Genomic DNA, 26453 nt, shown 5'->3' on the forward strand with positions numbered 1-26453 from the left:
TGCATAGCCTCCGTCAATGGCCGTGAAGCATCATGTTTCCCAAACTATGTATCAAGCACGTGGGTCGTGATACCATTTGAAAAATGCTGCACAACACGGCTAATGAAAGAGGCTGTGCGCGTGACCCAGAAGTGACTGCTGGGTTGTTGCCATTTTACCCTGTAGTGTCCTTGTCTCAGCGAGCCTTGGGTGACACAGTGGGACCTTGAGGTAAGGCATTTGGGAACCCCTGTAGTAAGGAATCAAATAAATGCATTTATTATAAACTAGTTTACCCTAGTTGGCAACCTTCAGTCTCAAAAGACTACGGTATAAGCCTACAGCACCCGGTATTCCCAGGCGGTCTCCCATCCAAGTACTAACCAGGCCTGACCCTGCTTAGCTTCCGAGATCATGGTATAAGCCTACAGCACCCGGTATTCCCAGGCAGTCTCCCATCCAAGTACTAACCAGGCCTGACCCTGCTTAGCTTCCGAGATCATGGTATAAGCCTACAGCACCCGGTATTCCCAGGCAGTCTCCCATCCAAGTACTAACCAGGCCTGACCCTGCTTAGCTTCCGAGATCATGGTATAAGCCTACAGCACCCGGTATTCCCAGGCGGTCTCCCATCCAAGTACTAACCAGGCCTGACCCTGCTTAGCTTCCGAGATCATGGTATAAGCCTACAGCACCCGGTATTCCCAGGCAGTCTCCCATCCAAGTACTAACCAGGCCTGACCCTGCTTAGCTTCCGAGATCATGGTATAAGCCTACAGCCCCCGGTATTCCCAGGCGGTCTCCCATTCAAGTACTAACCAGGCCTGACCCTGCTTAGCTTCCGAGATCATGGTATAAGCCTACAGCGCCCGGTATTCCCAGGCAGTCTCCCATCCAAGTACTAACCAGGCCTGACCCTGCTTAGCTTCCACGATCAGATGAGATCGGGCATGTGCAGGGTAACAGTTGCATTTGTCTAAAACCGACCTAAAAATACAAGAACCCACAATGATCCTGTGGAATCTCTAACATCAATGCAAATTAGCAGCATTGGGCAACACATAACTACCCCAAGCTAAACAGCAAATATTGGAGAACTTTTGTGGGAACGGCTGCTTCTTCCCTGTGAAGCTTGTTGCTGCAGGTCCTCATCGTCAACCTTCTGAGGTGTGAGGATGGCGGCGGCTGTCCATCAGGGCCAGCGTTAGGAGCTATGGGGCTCAATGCAAGACATTTTGTGGGGCCCCCTCTGCCTGCGGGCCCAAGGATGAGCAGCAGCGGAAGGCACCTGGCAGCGACATCACTGCTAACTGCTTCTGGGGGATTTCAACCAACCGGACCCAGGGGCGGGCAGTCCAGCAGCAATGGTTCACTTGCCATGCTCTTCTCATGGTGCCCTGGCATGGAAGGTTCCATGTTGAAACATCAGCTCCAGAGTGAGGAGCTGGCTGCGGGCACTCTGCTCTCTGCTCCCGTGTGCGTCCCCTCCAGGAACGAGGCCCAATTTGGCCCAATTGCCCTAAGGCCAGCCCTGCTATCAGTGCTAACCCAGGAAAACAACAGCAACCTGCTTTGACTACTGGTGGGAGCCTGCTCTGCACGCTGGGAGGGAGAACAGCCTCTTCACAACAAGGCTTCAGGGTGCTGCCATGTGAGCAGGGCCTTCTGGGTGCCCACACTCAGGCTTGCGCGCTTCCTATTCTGGCTCTTCTCTCCCGATTTGCCAGTGTCTGGTGCAGAGGCATTTGTCCCTGTTTCCCATTTTCCTTGAGGTGCCTGGAGTCGTAAGACCCTCAGGTCAAAAGGCACAGCGGATGAAAGGCCCATGGACCTCAGCGCCCTGATTCGCAGAGTGGCACACCAGCTGCCTCTGAAAAGCCCACGAGACTTGTGTGCACAAAGCAGGTACTTTATCATCCAACTGTCATCCCGCCCACCCCGACATTTGAATGAAGAGAATTCCTTGGCTGGGTGTGATCATCTGTGGGACTGATTCAGGCAGGAGGAAGAGGCAAGAACTGAGGAAATTCACAAACTTGGGCCAGCAGCTTCCAGAAGCTGTTGAAGAAAGTGAACATTTGCACTCTCCACCTGGGTTTTGGGATTTTTTGCATGGGGGTGGGGACTGAGAAATATCAACCTTGAGCTCATCTCTAATTAGAAAAAAGACACTGGTTGGACACTGCCTGGTTCCAGCCGCGAGTCCAACGTCAGCACAGAGGCTGGCCTAAGTCCTCTGCAGTACAACTCAAGCAAGGTGTGCTCCTGCCCTGCGTCTTGGAGACGGCGGAGTTGAAAGCTTCTTATGTGCTCAAAAAGTTTGAAAGCACACAAGACTCTGCTGATCCTGAGATAAATCTTGGAAAGAGGGATTAGAAGTACTTAGTGGAGGAGAAGGAAGAGGAGGGAAGGGCTGATCACTGGTGAGATATGACTATTTAAAGATAATGATTGCATAAATTTAATTAATGCTTTTTCATGCTGCAAATGGCCGTTTTGTAATTAATGTATCTAGCCTCGCTAAGCATGGGAGATCACATCTCCCTCTTCCCCCATCCCTCCCTCCCTGGCCCCCCCTCCTTCTGCCCCCCCATCTTTCCATTTAATGAGAGACAGAAAGCAGATGACAGAAACAATTTGTCAGCAGGTTCGGGTGTCAAGCGCCTAATTGGGTGCACTGGGTGAGTGGAAAGTGAAAGAGGACAGGGGGCTGGCGTGGGGAGGGGGCTCGCTTCTTCTCGATGGCTGTGGCTGGAGGGTGGGTGTGCTGGCTCGCTGGCAGGAGGAGAGGGGGGAAGAAGTGTTCCTCATTAATTGATGGAGATTAGGATATAGATTGGCTGTGGCAGCGACTGGGCAGTGACAAGAGGGGGACAGGAAAAGCTGATTAACATCCGCGCAAACAAGCTGCCAGATCTCACAATACGTTAGGGCCCGCCAATGGTGACAACACAGACAATTTGTTACTCATGGGGGGGGGGAGAGTTCTGAAGTGCCCAGAGTCCAAGTAGCCTGTCCATCGCTTGAGGCACTACGGCATCCGATTACTCATAATCTCATGCTCTCTACACGCACACTGTGAAGAAACAGGTCCCTGCCCCAAGAGGCTTGCCATTTAGATTTTGACACAAGGGAGAGGGAATGTGGGATCATAGGAATCTGCCTCACAGAGAGTCAGAGAATTGGTCTGCCTAGGTCAGCATTGCTAGCGCAGTCCGCGCTGGTAGTGTCTCTCCAGGATTTCAGGCAAAGGTCTTTATCAGCCTGACTTGGAGATGACAGGATTGGAGTCTGGAACCTCCTGTCTGCAAAGCCCAGGCTATGTCCACTGGGCCATGGTTCATTTAGATCAAGCATTGGAATCAGATGGAGTGGACCTGGGTTCAAATCTCTGCTTTGCCTTTAAGTTAGCGAATCAACCTTGAGCAGAGTCTGTCTTTCTCTCAGCACAACCTACCTTGGAGGCTTGTTGCAAGGAAAAAATGGTATGTGGGACCCTGTAAGCATTTTGCTGTGTGCAAGAAGCTGCTGCTTACTGAGTAGGGTTGTCAGTACACCGAGCTCAGCACCATCCTACTCAAGCTGGCAGCAGAGGACAACTTGCTAAGGAAGATCCATTTCACTGGAGATGGAACCTGCAACCTTCTCTGCACATCACATGCTCCACCATCAAGGAATGATCCAAGAACTGCTCAACTGCTAGTTTGGCACTGGCTGAGCAAGAGAGACCTTTCCTAGCCTTGCTGAGAGGAAGCCTGGCACCTTCCAAGTTTCAAGCAGGCAGTGACCACTCATTGGGGCTCCTCCCCCAGGAACCTGCCTCTCACTAAGGCAGTCAACCTACTCTGAACAGCAGCTTCTTTCCAAATGAGGTTGGGATTGCAGCCCAACTCTCCAAGGTCCTGTGACCCCGTCTGACCTACAAATCGTGAGTTGAGGCAGATTTTGAACCAGGGCTGTATCCACTGCTCTCCTCCCTGGGTGTCCTTGCTCATTCGGCTTCCCTGTAAACCTGTCTGAGCTGTTGGCTAGCGGTTTCCACAGGCCTTCTCCTGGAAGATTTACCACTGAAAGAACAGTGGATCACACACCATATATTGGTGGCGACTGGAAGAGGCTGTGGCTGTTTTTTTCTCTTTCGCATCACTGCAAACAAGCCCCAAATGGGCAACTGATATTTATTAGGGAACACACAATAACTGTCTTGTGAAATCAAGAGGCCAGCCAGTACCGGGAACCTTAATTTAAAATGTCACCAGTTGGGCGAGTTGGAGAAAGCAGAGCGGCTGCTGGCGGTGGAGGGACTGGTCATGAGGAACGGCACAAGCTGAGTGTCCGGGTCCCGCTTTCCAAAGGTTTGCCTCCTTCAAGATGAAACTTTAAATCTCGTCTCGTAAACGGCAAGCCGTGTTTGGAAGGCAGCCTCGAAAGCAAAGGTTAATGCCCGAGATTGCATTTCAATTGAAAACGCAGCAACCGGTAAATTCAGTTTGTGTCGAGTGGAAATGCTTGAGCTGCTGTCGCGTGGGGGGGGAGTTTGGAGCAGCACAGGAAGGCGGGGGGTGCATGTGGGCTGTTGGGAGAAGGGCGGGGGCACCCACTTCTCCCAGGCGCGCACTCGCTCTCTCGGCAGAATTAAATTTCAAAGTTTAATGAGTTGCAAAGGGGAGAGGCCTGGATGAGAAGGGGTGGCCTGGGCCCTGCCAAGGCCCTGCGCGCCGTCTTTGGGGGGGGGGGAGAGAGAGAGAAAGTGCAGGGGGGAGCCCATCAGGGTATAAAGCAAGTGAAAAATGTCAGAGTAAATTGCTCTTGACAGTGTTAATGTCTGCACCTCACAGCAATAATTACATGTAGATAAATAGTGAAATAGCTCTCAGCTGGAGCCTTCAGGCTGAGTGCAGATGCCTCTAACTGCCAGCTGGGGACCTTTTACAAGCTTGTGTTTTTTGTGCATGTGTCTCTTCCCCCCACCTCTGCAATTTTCTGGGTTGCGCAGCCTTCTTTCTGCGGAAGGCTGAGGAAGGACAGCTGAGTTGGAAGGAGGCTCTGAAGACCACCTTCAAACTCACCTTAGCTACTGTGGCTCTTTTCCTGTGTAGAGCCCCCTACTGGTTCTGGAATGCCACTGCAAACCAATTCTGAGGGGTCTTGGGCTTGACCTTTGTCCTGTCCTCCATTCCCACATTGTGTGTGTGTGTGTGTGGGGGGGGCTGATTAGGATTACCTGGCAGGTGAGGGAAAGGCCCTCTGCACATGCACAAAGGAATTCCTGTATTTTGTGTAAATTCTGCGGCTAAGATTAGGGCACAGGATCAAGGGATATGTTTATTTGAGCAAATATTTTCAGGTCCCCTTTTCTGAACATTCAGAGCAGCAGGCAGCAGAAATGTGATACGTGATGAGCTGCAAAAAGTCAATGGGTGACATGATTGCACCGATCCACCTGTCCCTACACAAGAGGCAGCGCAATCCTAACTGCATGATCCTCCAGAATGAAAGTCACAGGCTCCGTCCTTCCTCCCTCCTGCATGCAGCCGCCTTCTCTTTATTCAGGCAAGTGATCTCTCTAGCCCAGCATTGTCTACTCAACTGGGAGTGGCTCTCCAGGGGCTAGTTTTCCCCCCAGCCCTCCTACATTACAGCATTTCAATTTGGGGGCTTCTCTGGGGCAACTGGTGGGAAAAGATGCTGAACAAGACGGGCCTTTGGCTGGACTCATGTCTCTGCAGGTGACTTGGATGGAATCGATCCCAGTTTTCCATGGACTGCCTGGGCTCTACTGCTGAGCAAGGGGCCCTTTCCCAAAGGTGTGAGAGCCATTTGTCCACCTAACTTAGTGCTGCCCAGTCAGCCTAACCCTGGAGACTTCCCCCCCAATAGTGTTGGAAACTTCAGGAGGCCTGTGGAAATCTCCAGGTTTGCTTTCAGGGATCACCTGGAGATTGATCCTGATTCCCGGAGGCTCTAGACCCATCCTGGAGATTGGCAACCCTGACTGGCTGGAGGCAGAACTCCAAGTCTCAGGCAGCTGCAGGTCACTCGCAGCCCTGCAATCGAGGTCCTTTCAGGGTTGGCCCAAGGCCCCCTGCCCCGAGTCACCTGCCAAGCACTGCCCCCTTGCCCAAAAGTGCACCAAAAGCCACGTCAACCTCCTCCTGCTTCATGGATCAAAAAAGGAAGGGGAGAGTGGGACAGGAGAGGGGAGGAGAGGAGTGGACAAGAGCACCACAGTCCACCACTCCCTTCTCCACACTTCCTCTCCTGTGCCACCCCCTTTTGTGGGTTGAGAAAGGGGAGTGGTGGGGACAGGTGGACTCCAGCCAATCTGCTGCCTGAGGTGACTATTCAGCTGGTCTCATGGAAGACCAGCCCTGAATCCTTTTAACAGGAGACTGAGTCAGGGATCTTCTCCATGCAGAATCTGGTTACCACCTCAGATGTATGGCTTCCCCCCAGGAAGCTGCTTGCAATGACTCAAACCATTGAGCCAGCCAGCCCTAATGTCATCCGCTCTGACTGTCAGGTGACCTTCAAAAGGCAGAGAAGGGTCTTTCCAAGCTCTGGTGCCTCCCCAGCAGACAGGGAGGTTGTACCTGGACAGGTACGAATGAATATGATCACTGCACCTGCCTGCATCCCACCGTTGGTCTGAGATGGTATAATTTTCCAAAGCAAATGGCCTCACTGAATTCTTGCAGGCCAGGGGCAAAGGCGGGAGGGGAGCGGGAGACGCTGAACGCTTCTCTCTTTGGGCTCCCAGAATTTGCCACAAACGGTTTCACCCTGTGCAGCGCTGGAGAAGCAGCAGCAGTTGGAAAAAGAAAACACACGCCACACTTCCATTCTTTGGAAAACAAAACTATGTTCTTTCGAGGTTCCTTGTTGTCAAACACCTTTTTTGTTTAGCTCAACAACTAATCCACTTATCGGTGGATAGAGCTGCGGGCACATCACCGGGATGATAAAAAGCATACACAAAAAATTAGCAAAAAATATGCCTGTGGCTGCCTCACATTTAAAACAGGCAGTGCTGAGGGAGCGAGGGAGAGAGAGAGAAACACACAAACAAGTTTCTTCCTCCCTGAAATGACAAACTCTGTTTCCCCAGGAGAGATTCTGGCGGACGATAGCGCTCAGACTTTTTGTTGCCAGCCTGTCTTTCCCGGGCGAGAAAGCAGCTCGAATGCTGAAGCTGCAGCGAGATGGAAGATGCTATCAGCAGCAGCGACAATTTGAATTAACAATGGATACAGCTGGGCTGCATTTAAATCAGGACGCACATTTCTTGCCCCCTCCTCACACCACACTTTAAAACCAAATGCAGAAAGTTCCACAGAGCAAGAGAGGGGAATAAATAGCTCGCCTCCCAGCTGCAATCTGCAGGAGAAACCAGTGGGACCCCCCCATCACTGTTAATGATCCACCAATGGTGAATGTGTGCTGGACACTACGGACTGTGCAAGCAATAGCCAGGCCCCACCGAGGAGATTCCAGTCTAACTAGAGGCAAGAAAGGAAGGAAAGGGTCATTGAATGAGGCTAGTATGGCCTTCCCTGTGGTAGCCCCCTCCCAGATGTGGACCTCCCTGTGCCTTGGGACGGTTCCTTCTTGCTTTTAAAGGTGCATTCAAGACACAGCTTCCCAGAAACATATTATCTACTTCACTTGTACCCTGCCTTTCTCTCCGAAGGGAACCAAGGGACATGTTTCTCTGTCTGCCACCACTGTAGGAGTAACACCGTTTTTGTCTGTCTCTGGGCATGTTAAATTGACTCTGGTTTTATTGTGCGTTCTTTTCTGGTTCCTCTGCTGTTTGTTCGCTACCTTGGGACTATCTGGGGCAAGGTGGGGTGTCTGCGAACATAAGAATGAACAAACGAACACTGGGCAAATGGAATACAGAAAGAAAGAAAGAAAGAAAGAAAGAAAGAAAGAAAGAAAGAAAGAAAGAAAGAAAGAAAGAAAGAAAGAAAGAAAGAAAGAAAGAAAGAAAGAACGAACAGTACTGCCTGGAAAAAGAAAGAAGTCAATTCTCTCCAGCACAGAACACACAGAGTGTGCCGTGGTCAGACAGCAGAAGGCAGCTGTATGTGTCCATTAGGAGCACCCACAGCTTAGGGGCTGCTCTGCACATGGAAAGTTCTCAGATGCTAATCAATCACGGCTGCCAGTCAGTGTGGACCATGCAGGCACCAGCGAGTAACCCAGTTAGACACCGACAGACACAGGGAGTCTCCTCTTAAGCCAGAAGATGGAAGAGAGAAAGAAAAGACATTCACAGAGCTGCTGCTTCCCATTTCTCAGTTTCCTTCCCAGCATCATTGTTTTCTTCATAACACCCAGTGGCATAGCTAGTGGGGGCAGGGGGCGGTCCGTCCCGGGTACCACCCTTGGGGGGGGATGGAACACCACAAATGCCCCAACATCACTAACATCGCGGAGGTTACGAGTAACCCCATTGTGTTATATACCGTTGGATGTGGAATTTCCAGCGGAATGCAATGAAAAAAACCAGATTGAAATATCTCCTTTCCATCAAAAGTTATGGCCAAAAAACCAGAAACAAAAAACTACATGGAACCCTATGGAAAATGAAACTGAGCCATATCGCACGTTTACTCAAGAGTACGAGAATTTGCCATAGTTTGTCGGAAAGGGAAGGCTGAGAGAAATCCAATGACATCAGAATGGTTCCTATCCAATGAAAGCAGCCCCCAAAAACACCCAAGAAGGAAGTCCCTCCCTCCAAGCAGACGAATGTGTTGAGCCCTATGGAAAGCTAAAGTAAGCCACACGGTCTCGGGAGTTTACTCGCGAGTAAGCAAATGTGCCTTGGCTCCTGGTCAAGTCATGCAAAAGGGAATGCAAGACTAGCTGTATGGTCCCCCTCTAATGAAAGTGGAGCTCAACAAATGCTCCAGAAGGCAGCCCCCCCCCCAAAAGGATAAACCAGAGGCTTGAGCTGGTAAGGTGGGCACTGGGGAGGACTGAAATCTCACTGATTTATTTGTGGGTGGGGGTGTTATTGCAGGCAGCAACCCCCCCCCCCCAAAAGAATAAATCAGAGGCTTGAGCTGGTAAGGTGGGCACTGGGAGGGCTGAAAATCTCTCTGATTTTTTGTTGTGTGTGTGGGGGGGGGTGTTATTGCAGGCAGGCTACAGAGAAAATTCACTTGGTGAAACAGGGTTGGCTTCCCCTTAGTTATCTGTTTTTCTTTAATTTAATTATCTATAATTATTTTATTTTGCTTGATGATGTCACTTCCAGCCATGACATCACTTCTGGTGGGTCCTGGACAGATTGTCATTCTAAAAAGTGGGTCCCAGTGTTAAAAGTCTTAGAACCACTGACAACTCAAAACAGGCCAAAGAGCCATCGGGGGGGATGCGGACAGGACGGGACCCTCGTGACCAAAATTCTGGAAATCGTGGCTTTTAGGAATAATACCATCATGTTCTGTACCATTTGATGCAGAATTTCATCCATTGCTTGTGGGGAAATATTCACTGCATTTATTTTTCTGACCATTATTGTTATTCATACCATGTCATGACTATTACTGTCTCTGTCTCCCCTACCTCACAGGGTTGTTGTGAGGACAAAATAAGGGGAGGAACCATGTACACCACCCTGAGCTGCTTAGAGGAAGGGTGGTATAAAAAGCGAATTAATTAATTAAGAAATATAATTAATGATTAATTAATTAATTAAATCACATGGGGTGACAAAAATTTATGGGCCCCGGGTGTCAAATGACCCAGCTACGCCTCTGTTAGCCACTCCCTCGTCGGCCCTCCTGTTGTGCCAGTTTGGGCAAGCTGAAGACACCAGTCATCGGTGTGAGTGATCCATGACTTTTCCCCTAACCATTTTCATTGGTTCCTATGGCAAAAGTACGTTTAGGTTACGTGCTGGTTTCCAAGAACATGCCCCTCCCGTAAATTGAGAGGTGCCTCCCGTAAAACTGAGGTAGATGGACAAAGGGCAGGACTCTGTGGGAAGCAGCACTCTGTTTGCTGCAGAGGACGGCTCCCTTGCTGCTGCATGAAGGTGGCAGGCACAGAAGGTGGTCATGGGAGCCCTTCAGAGGGCCCACTGTTGCTAGCTGGCAACACTGGTGCCAGCTCTCTCCTCAGGGCCTGTCTCTCCTCCTCTCCTCTGTTTCCAAAAGGCTTCTTTAGAAGGTAAGAACTCAACTCACATTTGCATTGATATGGAAACAGGATACTGGGCTGACTGGGGTGGGGTGGCTCTTGTCATATGCTAGACTGGCAGAGAGTGCAATTAGCCCAGAGCCAGGTGGACAGCTACATGGCTAGATTAAAAAGGGGGCAGTAGTCCTAGCTCCCCCCATTTTGAATGCAGAAGGTCCCAGGTTCAACTCCTGACAGCTTCTCCAGGCAAGACTCCTCTCAAAACCCTCGAGCGATGCTGCTAGTCCCCGAGGGCAGTGGAGGTCTGGATGGATCACCTGGTGACCAGTCCAACAATCTGATTTGATACAAGGCAGTTTCCTGTGGCTGCGCAGGGATTTGAATCCAGGCCTTAGCCAACACTCCGTTCACGACCCACCACCCTGAAATGTACAAGTATCCCCGGATCAAGTCTTTCTGCTGCTTTGTCTGGAAGGGACATTTCAGGGAGCTGGGAATTAATCAAGAGGCATACATCTGTCAGGCTGGCATCTGGAACTAAATGGAAACACTTGCTGGGAAGATGACCTTCCACCTTCCACTCTCCCCACCCTGCTTCCCAGGCAAGGCTGTGTCTATCAATGGTTGTTTGACCAACCACCTTGAGGTGGCCAGACCTGGGTGAAAAGACTCATCCAGGAGGGTAAAAGAAAGGGCAGGGGGGATCTGGGGGGGTGGAGAGACAATCTAGAGGACAAGCAGCCAAAAACAGAGAGGGAAGGAGTTGAGTTGGTGTGTGGGGGGAGTCACCTGATGGTCACAACACTGTGAGCCTAGGAAACAGGTTGCAAAGCACCCAGCTGGCCAGCTAATCAAGGTCTGCTTGTGGCATTATTGATCTTGTGCCTGAATGGTGCACTGGGAGTCCAACATTCTAAGCCGCCTTGGGTGCCCTTTGGGGAGAAAAGCGGAATATAAATCGAATAAATAAATAAATAAGTTCACAGCCACTCAGCCCACCTTGTATTTTATGTCGGCCACTTGGCAAGGGGCGAATCCCTCTCAGAAAGCAGGGCTTCATTTTCCACACTCAGGAGTTGGGTCGAGGGTAGTCAACAGATTTCAAGAGTGTTATTGGATTAATCATTTGCATTTTAGCCAACTGAGGGTGCAATCCTAACCCCTTCTGTCAGTGCTTTCCAGCACTGGCATACCAGTGCCAATGGGACGTGTGCTGCATCCTGCTGTTGGGTGTCACTCACGGAGGCCTCCTCAAAGTAAGGGAGTGTTTGTTCCCTTACCTCAGAGCTGCATTGCCCTTAAGTCAGTGCTGGAAAGGGGGTTAGAGAGTTAGGGGAAACCCCTAACATAAGGGGTTAGAATTGTGCCCTGAATCAATTAGTCAGTCGACTAGGATTTAAATGATTCGCTTGCCCTCCAAACTTCAAATCTCTTTTTGCAATACTGGAGAGCAGTTAGAGACTGAGCTGCAGATCAGGGTTGTGCCAGGTTTGAGTCTCACCTCCTTCTTGAACTCAGTGGGTGGCCTCTGGCAACGCCCCCCCCCCCCCAGCCTCAGTCTTCTCCATCTGCAACATGGGTCAAATAAAACTTGCTTACATTATGGGGTTGCTGCAAAGACGTTATCAAGACGACACAAGTGAAGCACATCTCACACTCAGGAAACTGTGTGAATGTCGGTCAGCTGACTCTTTAGCAAAGTCTGTCACTCCTCCTTAGAAATAAAGAGACCTCTGTCACAGTGTTGCTTCCTGTCTCTTTGACAGTCACACACCCAAGTTAAAACAAGCTCCAAATGTCAAGTGGGTGTGTCTTTAACTTTCATCCCCTCCCACTAAATCAGGCCCACCCACCAGTTAATCAAAGTGTCACATAGATTCATCTGCCTGATTAAAGTCTGCTCGAATGGGCTTCAACAGATGCTATAAGATGAGTCAAGGGTGAGGACCCTTAATGGGATTCCTCATAAGTGGTGATGTGCAAAACATTTTAACTGGCTGGTTGGGGGGGGGCAGGAATCACCTCCTAGGGAAGGAGATACAAACATGGTAACTTCAGACAAGCAGACCTAACATCCAGGTTTAGCTTCCCACAGTGGCCAGCTGGGTCCCTCCAGGAAAACGCACAAGCAGGGCATGCATGCGACACACCCTACTTGCTCTCTGCTTCCCTTGAAATGAACACTGTCACTTGTCTCCATTCTCAGGGATCCATTCAAGTCCCAAGAACCGCCCTGTCGATTCAGACCCAATTTACAGCTAGTCCGACTTCTCCCCCACACTGGCCAAGTGCTGCCTCTGGGATTCCACAGGCAGTGGAGGAGCACTGTCAGTTTGCACGGCCTCTGAAGACCGGGGCTCCATCTGGTCTTCAGGTCCGTTATGTAGATGGAGCTGTCCATACGCCACAGATGGGAATGCTCCCCTTTCTAAGCCACCTAAGTCAGTGGCCGTTGCATGAAGTGGGCACCCTCTTGAGTCACTACTGCTCTGCCTCCATCACAGTGAAACTAAGGAGGTGCAGAGCGAGGCCTCCCCAAGTGCCCTTAACTGAAGAGGAGGCACGTACAGGGGTAAAAGGATGCCTTGGAGGTAACGCAGGGCCCAGCCTGTCTCAGAGCTGTCAAAGGCAGGAACTAAAAGATGCCACTTGATCCACCTGGATGCCAGGACTGGAACCAAAAGGCCCAGTATCCACGCACGGCACGAGGGGATTGATTTCAAGCAATGCACTGCTGCGCTTTCCTGATCTGGCTGCTGAATTGTTCACTGGCTTTTCAAGTCAAAGACTTCATGTGGCTCTTCAGTGCGGGCCCAGCTGTGCATGTTAATCGCTAATTACAGGTGCTGCCAGTTCCGGGGAAACCTGCAGCAGAATGAGGGGAAGCTCAGGGTCCCCCGACACTCTTGACTGGCGAGAACCAACCCCTCTGCACCCCTTTCTGTCTCCCCCTCCCCGCGGCCAGTCACCCAAAGAAATCTCCTCTTTCTCCCTCTCCCTCTGCTTCCTCTTCCCCGCCTTCCTCTTCTTCTAAAAGGCAGAAATGCCATTTGTGCTTCCTGAGCCTCTCCGGTCTGGGGCTGGCCGTATCAGCTGGAGAAGGAGGCTTAGAGCCTCGTCTCTTTGGATTTAGACTGAAATTTTGATTTTCTGCCGAGCTCAGATAATGTGGAAATCCCGTTCCCCGATATTTCCTGTTTATCAGTGAAGTGCAGTGTGGTTCTGCAGGGGAGGGGGACAGGGCTGAGGGAAGGGATGCATCCCCTCTGCCCCACTGCCTGGCTGGTACCATTTCAGCACTCTGCTGCCCCCTCCACACACTCTTCCCAGCAAGCTAATTAATTCGACTCCAGCACACAGTCGAGGTCACAACAGTCTAATTATTGCAAGCTAAAGTTCACATCTACTTTTTTTTAAAGGAAGGGTCCCCCTTCCAGTGCCCCCAGCCCTCTTGCAAGGAGTGCTGATTCCAAGGGCAGCAATCTTGGGAGATGGAGCTGTCCAATAACCCCCCTACCATCTCACATCCACAGCAGACCACCATGGCATTGCCCCCCTGGGGGCCAAATCATAGTCCTGTACATCTGGACTGCAGATGTGGGGCAGGTGTGGTGTTGAACCACTTGCCTTTGTGCCACGGGGCCAACCTGGGCTGCCCCTGACACTGCTCTTGGCCCCAGAATCCTGTGCAATGTTGAATGTGACCCTGAAAGAGACAAGCAAGTACAGACAGCAAGTGATCCTCAAATTGGTACCCAAGAGTGATTATTTTTTCCCCTCTAAAGAGCCATTAAAAGTTCTTTCCCCTTGATGAGCAGGGAAGTGCTTGCAGTGGTTGTGGCTGACAGAGACAATCACTGAAATGCAACTGGCCCTTTTGTCACACTAAGGACCCTTGGTCCGCAGAGTCCCAGTTTTGTCTCCTCCGGCTGGCCCAGATTCTCAAGGGTCCCTCCCAACCCTGCTACTGGAGACTCCTTAGCTGGCAATGCCAGGAAGCGAGTCAGGTGCCTGCTGAAGGAACTGAATGGCCATTCCCACTCCAAAGCATGCTGTGCTACAGAAGGGTCCAGGCTGTACATGGTGGGCTGGGCAAAAGCCCTTGCTGGAGAGGCTGCTGCCAGTCAGGGCTGACATGGTGGTCTGACTCAAGGCAAAAGCAGTTTCCTGAATTCAACAGAAACAGGGGAGCCTGAGAACATTTCCATGGGATATGCAGCCAGAGGGAGGGTTACATGAGAAACTGCCTTTGACCCACGGAGCCCTGGCAGCAGCTCTCTGGGGGTTTCAGGGAGAGAAAAGTCTTTCCTAGGCCTGCCTACCTATCAGAGACTGAAATGGGCATCTTCTGTATGCTTTAGGGCTTTATTTCTCGCTGGTGAGCCCTCCTCAATTCTTCCTGCACTGATCCTAGTCATAGATAATAATAAGGCATTAAAGATAATTACATTTCCCCCCACCTTTCTTCCAAAGAGCTCTGCCTGGCTGATCACAACAGCCCTCTGAAGTAGGCCAGGCTAAGAGAGTGATTGATCCACACACAACTGGGTGTGAATGCTACAACCTAACCACTGGCTCACAGTGGCAGGAGCTGCTTACTGACTGGTAAGGCACTGTGAGCCAGTGGTTAGGTTGTAGCATTCACACCCAGTTGTGTGTGGATCAACACTTTAACCACCTGCTGAAATTCCCTCCTCTAATTGCTAAAAGTCCAGGAGTCCTAAAGTTGGAAGGTTGGCCATCCCTGTTTTAGATGCTATAAGATGTGGATGAAAAGCACAAGGGAAGAAAGACAGCTGAAGGCTGCAGGGGCTCCTTATGTGGAGGCCACTGGCAGCAGCTTGGAGACACTGTGAGAAACCTCTGAGGGTCTAGATGGGAGGGGGCTCTGGCAAAAACGGAAAGGTTGGGAATACGGACTCCGTCAATGGGACATTGAGAACCCGGGACTTCCTTCCCGACCAGGAGGAAGCAGCTTTGAGACACAGTGACAGAGCCAGCCCGAAACCTCTTGGTACCTGATGCGTCCCTTCTTGCCCCAGCTGCTCCTCTAGCCCACCCTCTGCTCCTCACTTTGGCTCTGCCCCCCTCTTCCTTGTCCAATCCAGGCCAATCCAGGAAGAGGAGGATCAGAGGGAGAAGCAGGCAGGCGGACGTGGTGCCCCCACCAACCTGCTCTCTGAAGCAGGCCTCATGGATGGGCCGGTTCCAGTTCGTTCTCACCTGAAGCATACTGGGTTAGTCACAAGGAACAAGGCTGGTACTGAGAGTGAAAGGATTGGTTATTTTAAGAGAATGTATAGCCCCCCCCCACTCTGAACGCAGGCATTTCCCTGCGGAGAGGGTGGATGATAATCACCCCACAATGATCCTGACCGCCTGGAAATCTCGTTGGCCTTTTCTTTTCCGCACATAATTAGGCCGGCAGTGGGCTCACCAGCCGGCAGCTCCGACACAGCACATTAGGACGGCGGAGGAGAATGAGGCAGGGAGGTGGGGGGCAGGAAGAGAAATGGCAGACAGGTGGGACGAGGGACTCCAGGCTGGCTGCTTCCCACCTCTCCTCCGCGGAGAAAGCGGCAGCCCTGCTTCTGACGGCACAGAGGAGAGGTATTAAAAAGAGGGGCGGGGGGGCACCCGAGACACACAGCGCTTCCTTATCGCAAGGAGACAGTCGTCAGGAATCACTTTGAGTGACTGGTTTTGTCTCCGCGGTTTTTTCCCTGCCGTCAAGCAGGCCTCAGGACATGGATCAAAGGAGAGGCGCCGAGCGCGCGCTGAAACTTCTGATCCCTTCTCGGCAGAGACGCGCCCGCCCGAGCAGCAGACAGCTCTCCTCACATCAAATGGAGAGCAGCCTGGGCGAGGAGGGAAGGGAGCACGAGGCGGCAGAGGCTGGGGGAGTGGGGAGGCATGGGCATCTCTGGGGCAGCTGTGCTTGCCCCTGGGCTGAGTCAGGCCAGTGTTCCTACTCCCAACAGTGGCCAGAGTTCTCCTCCGCTGGCATTAGTGGCAGGCTGCCCCTGGACATGAAAGGCCCACCCATTGCTGGGTGCGCCACCTGAGGACACAAGACCAGCCCAACGGTCACAGATCCACGCAGGTCGGCTTCCGGATCACCTGCTTTGCAGAAGGCCTCAGGTTCAAACCCCGACACCTCTCCTGTTGAGGCTCTTGCGCGCTTTCTCTGGCTGAGGCCTGACAGAGACCTTGCCCATCAGCAAAAATGGGGCTCACAGAACCGATGTGGGCAACTTCTTCCCACCTGTCTGCCAGGGGTCAGGAGGTTTTGCAGAGCAGACTGAGCCTGGAGGCAGGCCGTCTCTGGAGAAGACCCCAGCCTGAGAGCCACTGTGGGAGCCCTGCCAGCCAGATGGCTCACCAGAGGCAGGCCACCTCACAGCTTCAGCAATGCCTGTGACCAGAACCCTGGCCCAGGGCCTGAACATGCAGCAGCCTGAGTCCACCAGGGGTCAGGGGGTCAAAGCAGGGGAAGGACTGGTGCTTTCTCACTGTGGGCCTTCTAGGAGGACCTGGTGTGTGAAAGCTGGAAGGGGCTTGCCTCAGGGGACCTGCCAGCCTGCTCTGGTACTTCTTATGTTCTTAGGTGGACTTAGCAGCATCCAGCCTAGACAGAGCATTTTGGGAGCCACGACAGGAGAGGGGCCTGCCTTTCTCTCCTGTCTGCAGGCTTCCCAGAGGCAGTTGGTGGGCCCCTGTGGGAAGGGGGGTGCTCAGCTAGATGGGCCAGATCCAGCAGGGAAAAGCTTCCTTCAACATTCTTTCAAGCCTCCATTGTAAGAGGCAGTAAACTCTCTCCAAGGCATCTCATGCTCATCAGACTATGGTCCAGACTGAGGCAATTCCCTATCGTTCCCCCCCCCCCCAACATCATGCATTCCAGAGTAACTGCCTCTAAACTTGGAAGGTCCATTCCTCAGACTTCTGGCTGCATAAGAGACCTGCTGGATCAGTGAATGTCCCATCGCTCCCCCATCCCACTTCCAGTAGTGGTCCAGCAGATGTTCCAAGGGGCTTGAGATGTCTTGGCTGTGGGCTTCCAACCTCTGGAGGATGACGCTGGAATAGATACACCTGCATTTCACCAAGCAGGGCTCCTCAATATTCTCCAGTATGGCCAGTACTTATCCAGTGTCCTCTGTGGTGCCCTCTCTCCATGGAGCCCCCAACCGTGGAGAATCAGCTGGTGGATTCTGTGCATCCTTCCCCTGTACTCAGCAGGAGGGTCTCAACCTTCCTCCATATCCTGCCTCCCTCTACTCAGCCAGTCATTCATAGTTTTCAAGAATCGTTCCACTGATGACTGGAATGTTTGTCCTGGCAGTAATGCCGGCATTTCGGGCTGACAAAAAGGGGCTTTCCAGGCACTCTCTGGAAATGCTGTCAGGAATTGAACTGGGAGCTTCTGAATGCAAAGCAGGGACTCTATGCATGAAGCCTATTGGGGAATGCTTGGGAGGTCCCGGGAGTGCACCTCAGTCAGGCAAGTCCGGACTGTGGAGGCCCACCTGCCCCTGCCTGGTGCCCATCTCTCGGCAATTGTTTCTTTGTTCCAGAAGGCTGGAGCGGGACCTTTCCCAGTCCAACCAGCTGCTAATCAGCCCACAGAGAGCTCAGGCCAGGAACAGCTTCCTTGAAATTAGGAGGGGGGGGGCGGCAGTGTGGAAGAGAAACATTGTTTATTTCCCTTTGTGCAATTCCCAGGAGTGGAGTGCGGATTTTCCTTTTGCTGCTCAACTGAGATTAGATCATTCGCTCCCCCTCTCCAGGCACCTCCCTCCCTCCCTCCCTCCCTCCCTCTCTCTATCTCACCCCCCTTTCAGTTGCTCATGATCTCTTTTCAGGCCTTTTATTGATTGCAATGAGATCCCTCTCATTTCCCAAACCAGATAAGCTTAAAGACCAGCCTTATCGTCAGAGACCCAGCAGTCCACACCTTTGATCAATTTACTCATTTGCTGACCACAGAACCCGCCAGGATGGCTGATCTTCTCTCTGGGTTGGGAGAAGACCCAGTTCTCCTCCATGCTTGTCAAACAGGAGAGAGATGGTTCAGGGGGGGCTTCATCAGCACCCGATAATGGCTGGCCCCCTGCTGAGTCTCTGTGTTCACTGTCAATTCTGCCAAGCCTGTCTTGTGCTCTTCCTTTGCAGGGGCTGGGAACTTTGCCGGACCGGGTTCAGAATCATTTAGTGCTACATCCTGCTTCTGGCAGTTGACAGCCAGGTGGCTACAGGAAGCACAGAAGCAAGGACATGAAGGCATCAGCCAGCAATTCCTTATTGTGTCCCCCCCCCCCAAACATCATGCATTCCCGAGTAACTGCCTCTAAACTTGGAAGTTCCATTCCTCAGACTTCTGGCTGCATAAGAGACCTGCTGGATCAGTGAATGTCCCATCGCTCCCCCATCCCACTTCCAGTAGTGGCTCAGCAGATGTTCCAAGGGGATCCCACAAACAGGACACAAAGCCCTCTCCTCTTCCCTATAATCTACAATATGGAGGTTCTCTTTTGCTCTTGTGGCTAATAGTAGTTGACAGACCTTTCTGTGAATTTGTCTAAACTTGTAACTGCCACTTCACCATCTCTCTTTAAGCTGCAATAAAGCAGCCCTTCTTGAATAGATTAAGGCGGCTGCTATCCTAGGGGGGTAGCAAGCTTACTTTCACAGGGGTTATAAACAGCTCCCTGGCAGGGCTCTTAACACAGACTTGCAGGAGGTTCTTTACTCATTGGAGGGAAGGGAGGCTGAATCTGGAGGCTAAGCGGTCCTTAAGGGGTCATCAGAGGTAGACTACACCTGTGCACTGAGGCTCTCTCTCTGCAGTCCAGATTTTTAAAAATATCCTTCTATCCTTGCCCTATTTCTATCTCCTTGGCCGCCTGTTCCAAAGATGTTTCTCCAGCCACCCCCACCAGGGCCACTGCGGTTCCTCTCCTGGCTCCCAGCTCTCCCTGAGTTATTGCAGCCTGTCAAAAGCGCAGCCGCCTCTGAATTCCAGAGGTCGCCCAGCACTGCCTGCCATGGTCCTCGCTTCGGCATTAATTGTTAATCTCTCATTTTCTCTCCCTCTCTATCTGCCCTGCCTGACTCGTCTCTCGGGTCCCCTTATTAATCACATAAAGGAGACAAAAATTCTGCATTTCAATTCGCCACAGTGCATGTCTCTTGGCCAAGGCAGCATCTCAGTCACTCTTAACAGCCTGGCACAGAGAGAGAGAGAGAGAGAGAGAGAGAGTGCCAGCCTGGGCTCAGCAAGAAGAAATTCCATGCTTTTTCAACATGATTTGTGGTTGGGATGCAGTGTGAAGCTCAACCCCCTCAAGACAAAGTGTTCTTTGGGCCTTAGGGTTTCACACTGTAAAGTAAATATTCAGAACTATGCATTAAGGAGCGAGAAAACAAAATTGTCCAAAAGAAGGCATAGACCCAAGAAAAGATGCAGAAGATGCAGTTGGTCTGCGGAACTCCTTGCCACAGGATGTGGTGATGGCATCTGGCCTAGATGCCTTTAAAAGTGGATTGGACAAATTTCTGGAGGAAAAATCCATTACAGGTTACAAGCCATGATGTGTATGTGCAACCTCCTGATTTTAGAAATGGGCTGCGTCGATGCAAGGGAGGGCACCAGGATGCAGGTCTCTTGTTATCTGGTGTGCTCCCTGGGGCATTTGGTGGGCCGCTGTGAGATACAGGAAGCTGGATTAGATGGGCCTATGGCCTGATCCAGTGGGGCTGTTCTTATGTTCTTAACTACAATTCCCAGGAGGCCTTGCAGGTCTCTTGTGATCTGGTGTGCTCCCTGGGGCAGTTGGTGGGCCGCTGTGAGATACAGGAAGCTGGACTAGATGGGCCTATGGCCTGATCCAGTGGGGCTATTCTTATGTTCTTAACTACAATTCCCAGGAGGCCTTGCAGGTCTCTTGTTATCTGGTGTGCTCCCTGGGGCATTTGGTGGGCCACTGTGAGATACAGGAAGCTGGACTAGATGGGCCTTTGGCCTGATCCAGTGGGGCTGTTCTTATGTTCTTAACTACAATTCCCAGGAAGCCTTGCAGGTCTCTTGTGATCTGGTGTGCTCCCTGGGGCAGTTGGTGGGCCGCTGTGAGATACAGGAAGCTGGACTAGATGGGCCTTTGGCCTGATCCAGTGGGGCTGTTCTTGTGTTCTTATGTTAAGAGACAACCAAAATGATCAGGGCAATGGAGCAGCTGCAGTGTTTGGAGCTTCTTACTTTAGAAAAAAAGGCAGCTCAAAAGGGGTGCAGCTGGCACTCTTTGCTCAGAAGAAAGCCCCACAGACCTCAACGGGACTTACTCCCAAGTGTAGAAAATCAGCACAGTGTGAAAAAGAGGTGGGGGGTCTTGCTTGGGAAAGTTAGAGCCAAATGACAGTGTCCAAGGAATACATTTGGTAGGAAATTCAGGACAGATACAAGGAAATAAAAACTTCTACACACCATGCAAAATCAAAGTAAAGAATTTGCTGCCACAAGACTTGGGGGACAGCCACTAGCTTACATGATGTTGAGGGGACTTTGGGCAAATTCATGAAGGACCAGTCTATTGCTGGTTACTAATTGAGCCTCCATGGTTAGAAGCAGTACACCACAGAATAATAGGTGCTGGCGAAAGACAATAGGGGTGGGCTATGGACTTCATGCCCCCATGTGAGCTTCCCATACACATCTGGATGGTCACCCATGGAAACAGGATGCAGGAATCAGTGGACCTTAGACCTGATTGTTCTTGTGTGCTTAAAATGTCTATTTCATCTATAAGGAGGTTCATAGTATTACCTTGGAGAATAAGTTTCCAGGTCATGGAAGGAAGTTACTGAGATGCAATAACTTCTATAGGCAACAATCCTGGACCCCAAGGGGTTCCAGAGAGAATGAGCTACTGGGAGATGCCTGGAGCACAAACACCTTCCATCTGGCCCAGGTGAAGGAAACCCGAGTCTCATCCAGCAGGAACAACTGTTAGGAAGTCCATCAGCTGGACTGGAGTGTGGCCTCAGAGCCACATTTCCTGATGCTTGAGATCAGTGAACTGCAAACATCCTATCCTGAAGGACCATTTTCTACACTGGTATCATGTGTGTGTGTGTGTGGGGGGGGGGATTAATGAGGGTTGTATTGCTCTTGTGGAGCCAAAAAAGGCACAGAAGGCAGGTAACGTGTGCAACAGGATGGAGCATCTTCCTTATAAGGAGAAACAATCATGTTGGGGGCTTATAAAAAGATGCACAGTGTGGAAAGAGAGAGTGAGAGAGAGGTTGAGAGAGTGAGAGAGGTTGCTCTAATAACCCTAGAACAACAGGTCCCCCAGGGAAAATGACTGGTGGAAGATTCAAGATGGACGAAAGGACAGACTCCACACAATGCATGATGAATTTATGGAACTCACTGTCGCAAGACGGGATGGTCTCCAACTTTGATGGCCTTAAAAAGGGGAATAGAAAAATTCAAGAAGGTCACGTCTGTGAATAGCTACAAGTCACAATGGCTATGCTTGGAACCTCCAGGTTCAGAGGAAGTTAATCCCCTGAATGCCAGCTGCAGGAGAGCAATGATGGGTGAGATGTACACCTTCACTGCCTGCTAGTGGGCTACTGGTAGGCCACTGCAGGAGGCTAGTGGACTGGATGGACCCCCTTTGGCCTGAACCCCAAAACACCTAGGGCTGAGAAGGAACACCTCAACGCCCATCCTGGTCTGTTTCCACCAGCCAGAACATCCTTCCGGCTTAGAAGCCACCTTGGGGCAAGCTCCTTTAACCTCCTCCTCTCCCTCCAAAAAACAGAGCTGCTTCTACTTGTTGACCAGTTTCTAAAACTTCAGAAAGTCTCCCATTTGGAAAGTAAAGGCTGAGGCATTCTTGACTGCGCTGATGGAAGAGCCTGCCCCAACCAGAAAAATAAACGCTTCTCTTTTCACACGAGAAAAGCAGTCATGTTTTACTCTCGTTTTCCCACTGCCCATAGTTGAGGCATCTAACTGACAAGAGCAGATGGCTTGGGGTTTGTGGGGGCGGGGGGGCAGAGAAAGAAAAGTTTACTGGAAAGAAATACCAGCTTTGTGGGATCATGTAGGTTAAAAGTTGACTGAGGGAGAGCTCTATTTGATACTGGGCTTGCCAGAGGGATCTTGGTAAAGCTTCAGTGGGGGAAGGGGTCCTAAGGAGCTGGACTCTCCAGTCTGCCTCTCTCAACGCCTTGGTGAAATGGAGAGGGGACTGTTTTTGAGAAATCACACGTGCAGTTTCACACTTGGTGAAAAAGACAGTGAAGTTTCCTCAGAGAGGACAAGAGTCCTCACCCCAACTGTTTCAGCCCCCCTCACCTAGCGAAAGGGCTGGAAGGGTGGGGGGGAGTGTGTCAGGGCATGGGGCTTGAGCCAGCAAGTCATGGCGGCCATTTTGACCGCCCCCCATATTCCTTCTCTCCCACTGTGAGCCATTCATGGGGTGGTGAGACTCAGGGCTGCAGTTATTGTCCTTGAAGATTGCCACCTGGGGGGCTCGCTCCACCCTGCTTCGTTGTGGAACTGACACAATCTGTTAGGGACAGATCCTTGGATCTTCTGCAGGGATGGTGTGGACTGACCACTGAGCTAGAAGTCACCCCCACATCCAGATCCTGCCAGAACACTGAATTGTGGCCCCTGCTTTTATCTCTGCCTGCAACAAGGTTCTGAAATTAAACCCCTGGTTCTCCCTATTCCTGAGCACCAAAACCCTACAGAATTTTGGCAATGGGCATTGAGAAAGACACCTGCTGAACTGGGGGTCTGCCCCACCTCACTGTACCCCACACCTGCTCTCCCAATGCAAGTGCTTTATGCATTAGGGGTGCACTCAAACAGACCCCCCTTGCCGTCGCCAGCTCAGGCAAGCAAGACCTCCGACCACAGTGGTCTCCAGCAGCTGTCGGAGAGGTCGTGTCACAGAAACCCAGCGTGAGCTTCAGAGCGACTGCATCCGCTCATCTCTTGACATGGACGGTCTCTGTCTCATTTCTCTCTCTTTTTGTCCAAGTGTCTGTGACTATAATAAGCATTTAAAATGAGTCTTGCCAGACCAGTAGAAGGGAGGGGAGGAAGGAGAGATTTGGGAAGGAGGGAGAGCAGAAAAGGGGGGAGGGGTTAAATAGCAAAAGAATTAGAAAAAAAAGAGATCAGATGCAAATCACTCATGGTAGGAAATTATGTGCAATTACCCAAGAAAAACTGGGCAGCTCTGCCCACCCTAGCCAACAAGATCTCATTAACAGGCAGAAAATAAGATTGAAATGGTGTGTAAAAGAGCTGAAAAAATGAATTTGAATGCCGCATTTGTCCACAATTACCCCCGCGTTCACACATATTTTATTGCCATTTTTTTTATTATTCTTAATCTTTCCATCCCTCAAAGCAGATTGGGAACATCCTGGCATTACGGTTGCACAGGGAGACGCATTAAGGATTTCCCGTTTTCCCCCCTGAAAGGAAAAGCCCTGCCCACTCACAAATTTGCAAGGGTTGGGCTGGCGAGGATCAGAATTCATTGCCGCAGCTTAGCGCCATGTAGGAACAAGTTCTTTGTCAAAAATTCCGACCTTCAGACGGGTGGCAGGGCCGATCCGCAAGCCACATTTCTTCCCTTCTTTGCCTGGGTTTCTTCAGAAGCTTCTCCTACCAACTCACAGTCTTAGGCCACCAAGCTTAGTAGCACCAAACACTGACAGGCCACTGCTTCCCAGGGTTGCAGGTAAGGGGTCTTTTCCAGGCCTACCTAGAGATGCTGCTACAAATTGAACCCAGGACTTTCTGCATGCAAACCAGGGGAGTTTACCACTGTAAACTCCTGCACCAGCTTCACACAGCCCATCACACTTAGGAGTAGCATAACTACAAGAGGTGGCATTTTCTGATGGCGAGTGGAAGGGGCACACTGCAGCATCTGCAATACGGACTGGCAACCTCTCTGTAACTATGCTGCTGACAACCTGTCTCCAAGAGTGCCCAGTCAACAGCTGACAACAAAAGCTGGGCATCTAGGCCACCACCTCTCCCATTGGCCTCCTGGCAACTACTGGTCATCTCTTAAAGATTTCAGGCATCGTGAAAACGAACATCAACAGGTTATTTAGAAAACCACACAGCCTCCAGCAGGGACCAGGTGAACCTGGAAGCTTCTTATTGCAGACACATTTTTAAGACAGAAGACTGTCTCATTCAAAGGACAGTCAATTTCATTTTAGTGCACTCCTGACTTGAAATGTGTTGCATTAAAAGAAACATTCGGGGTCACCCTTGTTATTTTGTTTGTTTATTCCTTCAGAATCCCACGCTAGGAATTGTGAATTGCTACTGCCCCAGAGAGTTGGGGATCTTCATGAATTCAGCCACTGCCAAAAACAGGATCTCACATCTGTGATATCCCAACACCATAAGCTCATCAACATCCTGAGGAAAAGGAAAAATGCGAGTTTCACATTTGAAATGCAGATTTTTTTTGAGATTTTTTTACTTTTCAAAGTGTTGCGTGCCAAGTTCGAAAGTGTGGCAGAAGCATTTTCATGAGCATTTTCATGAGAAGCATTCTGAGAATCACAGCAAGACTTGTTGCTTTTCTCCCGCTCCTCAAGAGGGAAACAGCAGTGAGTATGGACGTGGTATTGTCTAATGGACACAGACAACGGACGGGCAAAGAGTATCAACAGCTGCTTTAGGAAGCAGTCAGGCAACACGCAACCTTCTGGCCTCTACGTCTGAGTGGATGCTAACAAGTTTCACAAGCCAGGGGTTGATGACCATGGGATTTTCAAGTCTGATTTCTTGCTTCTTCAACAAGAAAAGGGAGACAAAGTGATCCCGAAGTTGAACCTAAGGCCCGTCAAGAGAGTTATTTTTAGGGAATTGTTAACTAAAATTTAACACTTGTTAGATCTCTTTTTTCAACATGAATCCAAAGTTTTAACCTCCCCCCTCCCAAAAAGTAACTGTTCAAAATCCAGGGTTCCGTCTCAGGCACTTGGCTCATACTTGTATGTTTCATGGTTTATTTTCCCACACTTTGAGCACAAAGGTGCTCAATCTTATTCTGCCTGAAATGTACTGAGGTTGACTTAAAACCAGTTCAAAGAGTCCGACTAGGTTATCAGACTGCTTTTGAGATTAAGCGTTTCAACTGGATTGGGAGAGTTTAAAGAATACATATGACACTTAACTGGATCCCAAGTTTTGATGCTTCAACTTCCTGAACAAATGTGATTCAAAATGGCATACACTTTGGAACAATTTGTAACTGGGTGGAATGTCTATATTTTAACAGATAGCAGCAAGTGCTGGGAAAATAAAACAATAGCGAGTAGAGTCCTACCAATGGGAAACTGGAAAAAATAAGATGGACTGAATTTGGTATCTAGGTACAGTAAGAACACTGGCACCAAGTGGTCATCCAATGAAAGCTGTTTCAAAAACATGGTACTCCCCCTCTCATAAAACATCCCCTCTCTAGTCACCACCATGACGGAGCATCTGAAGGAACACCATTGATATTACCAGTAAATGAACGAATCTTTGTTAGCGATCCTTGGCCCCTTAGGAGAACTGCATTTCCCAGGAACCTTGGTTGGGAGTAATGGGAACTGTACAGATCAGAAACTGGTTTAAACTTTGGAGCACAGAGTGAAGTTCTATAAGCATTTTCAGGCTAGAGAAGATTAACACGCCATGGGCGACCTACCTGTGGCGACAGGCCATTGCTGACAGGGTTCATGTGGTTTGCTGGAGCTGCAGGGTTCATGAAACTGTCAGAGTAGCTGGAGAAAGTGTGCCGAGCACCATAAGCAGAGCTTGAGTCAGCAGCGGCAGCTGCCAACCCTCCCTGGTGCATGGTGGATGGCGGGAGAGGCTGGGGTCTGTGGACTGTGCTGCCCCCGTCTGCAGGGAAAAGAAGTACTTGTTAGAAGCTGTGGTCAGATCACCCACAACCATCATTGGGTTCCACTGGGAAACAACTGAGGTGACATGGAGATGGTCCAACGGAAGCTCTTCCAGAGTGTCAAGGCCTCTACACAGACGGAAGTAACGTGCAGTGTCTGTATGCGTTTTGATTTTAACGGCTGATTGCCCTATTGAAAATCAGAGCTGAGAGGGCAGTAGGAAAGTCCAATTGGCTAGGGGAAAATACTCATATGGGGGGCCCAATACATGGGTTAGGAGGGGCCTCGATGTAGGGGGGCAGGTCTGCATACAGAGTTTGGCTGAGAGGAACTGGAAGGTTCCTTTGGCTGCGGGGAGCCCTTCCTAC

General features: G+C 50.7%; 1 protein-coding gene across 2 annotated transcripts in view; it reads right to left on the reverse strand.

Annotated features, from left to right (window-relative positions):
* Positions 1–26453, reverse strand: part of PAX7 (paired box 7) — a 119976-nt gene that overhangs the window by 18256 nt on the left and 75267 nt on the right. For both annotated transcript variants that reach the window (XM_066636957.1, XM_066636956.1), the window contains exon 7: positions 25887–26083. In XM_066636957.1, the coding sequence (XP_066493054.1) occupies positions 25887–26083 (197 nt within the window). The remainder of the gene's footprint in view (positions 1–25886; positions 26084–26453) is intronic.

This window comes from Tiliqua scincoides, chromosome 9, assembly GCF_035046505.1.
Source record: "Tiliqua scincoides isolate rTilSci1 chromosome 9, rTilSci1.hap2, whole genome shotgun sequence".
NCBI lineage: Eukaryota > Metazoa > Chordata > Lepidosauria > Squamata > Scincidae > Tiliqua > Tiliqua scincoides.